The sequence below is a fragment of the Fulmarus glacialis genome, unplaced genomic scaffold (assembly GCF_000690835.1).
Source record: "Fulmarus glacialis isolate BGI_N327 unplaced genomic scaffold, ASM69083v1 scaffold7823, whole genome shotgun sequence".
Lineage (NCBI taxonomy): Eukaryota > Metazoa > Chordata > Aves > Procellariiformes > Procellariidae > Fulmarus > Fulmarus glacialis.
Window position 1 is genome coordinate 4,990 of NW_009203512.1, and position 7,575 is coordinate 12,564.

Consider the following 7,575-nt stretch of genomic DNA (forward strand, 5'->3'; position numbering starts at 1 on the left):
GTTCTGAACGAATGCATTTTGGCCATTTGAGCAATGGCAGAGTGACACCATGTACATGAAGTAAGCCAAAACAGGACTACAGAAAAAGGTTAAGTTTGAAAGCTGGCAAGGATCTTATTCATAGTAATGATGAGTGTTTTTACTGACTTGGCTAAACAGAAGAACGAGGCTGCAGGAGAAGTATGAATGTCCTACACTACTAAAGCCTCGGGGAAAAATTAACAAAGATCAGTTCCCTAGCACACCACTGTAATAAGGAGTGAAATTCTAGATTGTAGTAGGCAGTGTAAAAGTTGGTGGAGGTTTCATCAGTGATTTCACAAATGTTAGAATTGTACTCAACGGAAACTGTTCTTAGATTACTCCTGGCAAAAGAACCCAAATTACCTGCCACTACAGGATGCTCATGTTTTCAGGGCAGAGGAGAAGGGGTGGAAACAGTCTAAGATAAAGACAGAATTATGAACACAGCAAAGTGGACTTCTGTATCCTCTGCAAATTTTTTTTTTCCCTTCATTTTTAGCCCTTACTGAGGCTGTTGTTCTCAAGATCAAGGTCTCTGATTAAGGCAATATGAATTCCAAGAAAGTACAATTAAATTCTCCCATAGATCTTTCTCCAAACAAAGTGTAAAGGTACTAATTCACCCCACTTCCTGCCAAGTCAACCAAACAGCATGCAAAAAAAATGCTAGATATAATAATGCAGAATCTTCTTTCCATTAGAAAATTAATGTAGTACTTTTTATCAGAGGGTTTGGTTAAATACAGCTCAGGAAATGCCTATGTTAAGGCTATTAAAGAAAGAGTAATGCTTTTTCATCATACCAGCCATGGTCATGTCAGCTGACATGTCAGGTGCATGTATTAAGCTATGAACCACCAAAGTTTTTATAATACATCTGTAATCTGTTATCTCTGTGTGTGCAGACACAATGGCTATTTTTTAAAGATAAATCCATAAGGGCTGGTTAAATACAGACTTCTTGTTGGTGAAAAACTAGTCTTAAGAATGAGGAAAACAAAAAAAAAGGGACTAGTAGTTTAAATCTGAACAGTTTTATTAGATGTGCAGACCCATTTATATGATCAAGAATCAGTCAGAGGATCCCCTGAATGCTAACTTTGAACTTTCTTTTCCTGGTCACCTTTCACAGAATCCATAGAAGCAGACCATGGACTTCCACTATTTAGGTTATAATCTGAAACCCACCCACAGAAACATCAGAATATAACACTTAATACTGCTTCTCCTAGAGGAAAGCAATAGCTAGATCTATGAGAGAAAAAACAAGCAGATACTTGTTCAGGTGATGCAATACATGGCCTGTTGGTAGTTAACAGAAGGAGGATAGAGATGGGAGCAAGTAAAATTCACCTACTTCACCTTGTCCTAATTAGGTCATATGACAACCCAGATGCTAGAGATTTGTAAATCTAAGATCTTTGGGTCACTACACCACTGTAAAAGTGCAAAATTTCTCCACCAGAAAAGCATTCATCCTCCTCCAAACAAGTTCACAAATGTTAATATCTTGTATGATTCCATGCACCAATCGTGGAACAACTGCTGCATTTTGTAACACATGCTATCACCCCTCTCTGAGGCTTTTTGTCCTTTCTAATTCTATTGCAATTATCTAACAACCCCAGGTGGTTTTAAACTTGCTACTCAAATCAAGTCTACAATTTTGGGCACAATCACAGCTGGGTGCCTGAAGAAACAAGTGAATTAAGAGATGATTTTACCCTTCAGACAGCTAGATTTATATGTGATCCAAGCATGAAGTGGGCTTTCAATTAATAACCAAAGTACGCCGTATGGGAATGTTGAAGCCAACATGCGCCCAGAAGACAGCTCTGTGTCACCTGAGGTCACAAGATTGTACAACAGCTGTTTTGCCTGTTCCTGTTTTTCTGGTTAAGCCTGTAGCTTACTTATTACTGTTTATATCAAAACAAACATACACTATGTAAAAGGTTAGTGCTCACTACTGCCAGAACCCTAACTTTTGCTTTTTTTTTTTTTTTTTAAAATCTGGAACTTATATATTCAATGGTAACACTTGCTGAATTTTCCGCATTTAATTCTTCCTGTATCATAATAGAAATATAAATAGCAAACGATCTGGAAAGGAATTTATTTTCATGGATTCAGTGCTTGCATAAAAACAGGATAACAATTCAAACCTAGAAGAATTTTAAAATTTTAGGGAAAAAGTGACCAAACCACCCCTCCCCCATAAATCCTTTTGCTCTTTTCATTTTTGCATTGGTTTAGAGCTCAAATACTCTGAAAATCATTATGCCAAGTAGAAGACTGCAGCATATGAGAAAGCTGAGGCAGGAAGAGGTCTGAACTACGTTGTTTAGAAATCAGTTAATTTATGATCTCACTAGTCCTAAGTAACTCCAACAATAAATGGACACTACTGAAAAAGGAGCCTTTGATAAAACATATTCTGACAGTAGAACTAGGACACTCACCAAGAAGTATTCCAATAAAGCCACATTCCACACGATAGCCTAAAATAAAGGTGTGTTTTAAAAAACTGCTCTGGGTTATTTAATGCCACTCAAAACAAAAGGCGTAGTTTTTAGAAGTCTTCTGAAAACTGTTTTTAGAAGATCAGATTTAGAGACAGAGGACAGTCAACTAAATGCAATGAGGCTATTACTGTACAGACATCCCCCGTAAGTAAAACTCATAACATGATTAGCAGGAGTATTACAGCCAGGGTTCTAGCTGCTCCTGAAAGGGTTTTGCTAATAAAGACAGAAGCGGATTGCGGATTCCCAAGCAAACGATACTGCAAAGTGAAGTATAAGAAATGTCAAAAGAGAAAGAGTTCTTGGCTCAAATTAGTACTTGGGGCAGGAGGTTTAGTTCCTGGATTTTGTTTTGGTCTGGGATTGGGGGTTTTTTGTTTGGTTTTAGGGTTGGGGTTTTTTCAGATGCTTTATTTCGTTCTGTAGACAAAGCTTCAGAGAAAGACAGCTGCTATGAGAAGGGAATGAAAACAACAAAAGGACGAGCAAGATGAGTAGGTGGAGCGATTACAGACTAGAAAACAGTATGCCATTCTTGCACAATTGTTTAAAATACATTTGATGAACTTTGAGGCAGAAAATAGGAAGATTTTTATTATTAAAGCAAGATCATGTAGAGGTAGAACAATCAGTAGGGAGAAAAGCAGAGGACAAAGAATTCAGAGTTTTTGGACAGGAAGAGTAGAAATTCTTCAAATGTCTGTCATACAAATGTCTGTAACAGGCTAAAAGCAGTAAAATCAAAACTGTATTTGCAATATTGACTTTCCCCACACACCCCTTCCAAATTGCCTGCTGCAATAGCCAGTGCAAGATCACGCACTGAAACAGTGGCACAATTTGTCATCGTTCACCACGTACCTTTTTTTCTTGGTCTTCCTTTCTGCAGTACTTTCTCCAGTGCTAATTAAGGGGGGGAAAAACAATGGCTTTGATTAATGCAGTAGGAAAATTAAATAAATAGCAGCACAGTGTAGCTGAGTTTAATATTAGAAAACTGGTATCCCACTGGCAGAAAGCTGCAGCGCCCAAAGTTCATTTGGCATCTATTTCCAGTCACTATTCAAACCAGAAAAACAACCATACCTACAAATCAAGAAAAAAAAAGCAGCAATTCACCTCTAATTTTCTATCTTAAGTATTCTTTACTCTTTACTCTTTTCTTCATATTATATGGACAACAACATTTTGGGATGGGAAAAGCAGTGGAGATAAGGATACAAAAAAAAGTTCTGTGCACCTATATTTAGCAATAACCGAATTGATTGAAACAAAGCGTAAAATACTGAATTAGTCTGTAGCTTTCATCATGTATTTCTTTCAAGTACAAAGACACAGAGCAATCTGTTTATATTGATACTTTCCAGCTATTTGTCTTTCGGATTCCCATGTATTCATACACTCACAGAAAGTTTTAGTTGTAAATGACACAGAAGAAAGTTTCTTTTAACAAAACACTAAGTGATTTTTTTTTTTTTTTTAAAAACCAGTCTTCACTTCTGGATTTTTTTTTTTTTAAAGAACATAAAATTCTTTCAGTCAAATGTACTAGTCACATGCTCTTCTCAATCCACTGCAGATATAAAGCACATAACTCAACCTGAATTGTACATGGGATTAAAGTAGTCCATCAGCATAACTTACAACATGTTTAATGTGTCACTGATATATGAGGAAGTTGTACGTTCTTTCATGAACCAGGATACTTTTTCCTCAACTGAAACATACTATTGGAAGCCATCTTAAATACACAGAAATAAAAGTAAAAACTGCAAATATATTTCATTTAGAAATTAGACAGCAGTATGTGTTGATAAAGGCTCCAGAAAAGGGTAAAAAGAAGAAAGCGTTAAGTGTAAATTATACTGTATTTCAGTAAGAGTACTCAATGCCATTTGTATGCCAGCAAAATGGTATAAAAATATTATAATTACACACAACAGTTTTCCATACTGCCCACAATCTCCTGTGGGCAAGAGGAAGATTCATTGATCTTCAAATTTCGAACCAAATTATAATCCCTCCTGTATTGCTGAATGCTGTTAATATTTATATTATTACAGCCTTATACCCTTACCATAGGTAACCAGGTGTTTCACAGGTAAGAGAAGTCACTGTGAGTAAACAGAATTAGATCCCAAAGCAGATCTCCTTTTAGAAGACGGGACCTAATTCAGCATGTGAGTAACCCAAGTTGCTGTGGCACAGGTCTATGCCTCCCTCTAGCGTTTAACATATGGATAAGTATAGGAGTTCACTACTCTATAGAACTACACAACTGAGAGGGGTCAATCCCCTGCAGATCAAACAGATCTACTTCATGACACTTGGTCGTTTCCCCTGTGGCACCACACCGTCTTCAGAACCATAAATAAGACTCAGGCATCCCGGTTTTGGTTCAATGCAGTAATATCACTAAGGAATAAGCATTTTCTCACCTTTCCTCCCCTCCCAACTCCTACTCTAGGACAGGCAAGCAGTGGACTTTACTGATGCCAGTAAGCGAAACCTCCGTAATGTCCATCAGAATCGTGGGATCAACACTGGACAAATAGAAGGATCCTGGAACAACTGCTGAAATGAGTTAATGCTGAAAAATCTTGTATGTGGTTGTCAAAAAGTAAATATTAACTTTATTAGACTATGTTTGCCTTCTGCTTAATGATTCATTATTAGATCTTTAAAGATGATGATACAAATACTCTGAAGCAGACCTGTAGGAGACCCAACTTCTCCGCAGACAAGAAATAACCAAAGCAAGCTATACAAAAAGTGGAAGTGTGACCTAGGAAGTTGTTCTTTCCATGAAGAATAAGCTTCACCCTTGAAAGTGTAACATTGGCATCTAAGGAACTGGATACCTCCTGGCACCGTTAAGGAGCTTCAGAGAGCTTATGATTATATAACCACTATGAATCCAGCCCAATTTAACCAGGATTAAAAACTGTTCCCATGTAAGGATTACTTAGTCTTCCGTTTACAAGATGACTTTTCACACCACATACCCCTCACACTGTGGACTGTTAGAATTACAGCTCAAAAAACTCCATTCATGACAGACACTGGACAGTCCTGTAAGTCCTATATAAAAATTATCCCATACACAGACTCAAGCACAATGGCCAGGCAACAAGCAATTTCACCCTCAATTCACTATCCTCCAACGCTAACCTGCAGAATTCAATGGAAATAGGGCAGAAAAGGAACAAGGAAATAATCTGAGTCTTAAACTCAACCTTTGTCTTAAAAATCTTGAGTCTCTGAAGAACTTTTCCAAACTCTGTCTCCAAATGGAGGATGTTTTAGAGCCTAAGCACTCCTTATTTCTTATCTACAATACTAAGGGATTACAATTGCTTCAGAATTATTCATTGGATCAAAATCAATTGCATAATCAAACATTTTATGTCACTCTTAACACAAGCTAATGGGCTTCCACTTAAGTCAGTATTTCAGCACTCTGATTCATATTGCTGCCTCAGTTGAAACAGCTGACTGAAGTCAAACCAGACCTCTCTGCCAGAGGTCACCACCCATTTTCTTCCCCCATTAAGATAACAGAGCAAAAGGTGTGAACACTCTTCCATAACTCACATCCTGGCAGCAGTAATGACCTACAACCAACATACTGAGCTGCAAGTGGCAGTGACAGAGGGTATGTTTCCAAATTCTCAACAATTTTAGCTGCAATGGCTATAAATGATACTGTCCCTCAGCAGGGCTGAGGCAACAACTCTTCAGCTACCATAACTAAATTTGAGTTGCAATGGCAGAATGGAGACCCTCATATATAGAAATTTCACGGAAAACTAATGTGCTACATTATTTTTCTCTTTGTCATCTGGAGTTGCTTGTTAAAACAATTATTAAACTTTGGGGAAGCATTAAAGTCTGCTCACAGAGCAAAGTGGAAAGGAAATCACATTACACAAATGCAGAATTTTGCTTAGATTTTTCTGTTTAGCTGCAAGTACCTTTCACTTTCTTAAATGTCAAAAAGGGAAATAATTATCTAATTCAGTGAGATGTTTTTACTTTACACTTGAGAGTTAAAAACACCTGATAACTCAACTCTCATTCACCTGCTTAACTGTTACAGTTCATAATGAGCAATATACAGGAGCTGTGCTGGCACAGATCCACTGTCAGGTCATATCCAGAAGACCAGGTTTTAACTGCACAGTCTAACAGCAAACCTAAACAGAAGTGAAAGAATTGCTTCTTTGTTACAAATACATTCACAGTCTTCACACCAACCTGCTTGTACTAGCACATAAACATATGAAACCAAGTAACCAAGTAATTCGGGAAACAGTACTCCATTACAAAAAGGGCTCCAACTATTTTAACTTTAGCTTAGTGCACTTTTTTATTTCAGAGAGGCCGAAAAAGTTTTAAGTGTATTTCAGATGAGCAGGTGTTAATGAACAACATTTTAATTTTGTGGGACCTGAGTGTACATATTCCACCTAACATACAAAACGGCTCTAATATTAAGCAAGCATCACAGAGTCTGGAAGAAAAGATGACAGCAAACGGTCTAGGACACCATCTTTCCCACCCACATACAAAACTACCTTTTCATTAATAAACTAGACATTTTCATTCTGCCAATCTTACCTTTGTTGCAGTAATAGTCGCTTTTCTTTTTCTTTAAGAATTTTCGCTAATTGAGCTGTCCTCGAAGGTCTATGCAGGTATTTTCTCTTCCCTGTACATTCATAAGTCCAATGTCCAAACTCTAAACATTTTTGACATCTTACATGCTGCTTGTTTGCCTCCCTATAAAAATGCAGAATTACTTAAGTGACTGATTCCAAGTCTGTTCTACCTATTGAAAAAAGATTTTTTTTTTTTTAATTAGACAGATTCTTAACAGCATATGTAGTTATGATTAAACCAGACTGACATTCATGGGTGCTTTAGCAATTATACATCTTAAATCAGCACAAGAACAGTAACAGAATTTAGGCAAATACATTTCCATTCATTAAAACATTCTCATATCAACTATTTATGAAAGAGA

At 37.1% G+C, this 7,575-nt stretch overlaps 1 protein-coding gene across 1 annotated transcript in view; it reads right to left on the bottom strand.

The window, feature by feature from the left end:
• ZCCHC10 (zinc finger, CCHC domain containing 10) overlaps positions 1-7,331 on the bottom strand; it is a gene marked incomplete at its 5' end in the record, with an annotated part of 8,818 nt that extends 1,487 nt beyond the window's left edge. Inside the window, 2 exons of the mRNA XM_009574657.1 lie at positions 3,411-3,452; positions 7,170-7,331. Of these exons, the coding sequence (XP_009572952.1) occupies positions 3,411-3,452; positions 7,170-7,331 (204 nt within the window). The remainder of the gene's footprint in view (positions 1-3,410; positions 3,453-7,169) is intronic.
• Between the last annotated feature and the right edge of the window lie 244 nt (positions 7,332-7,575).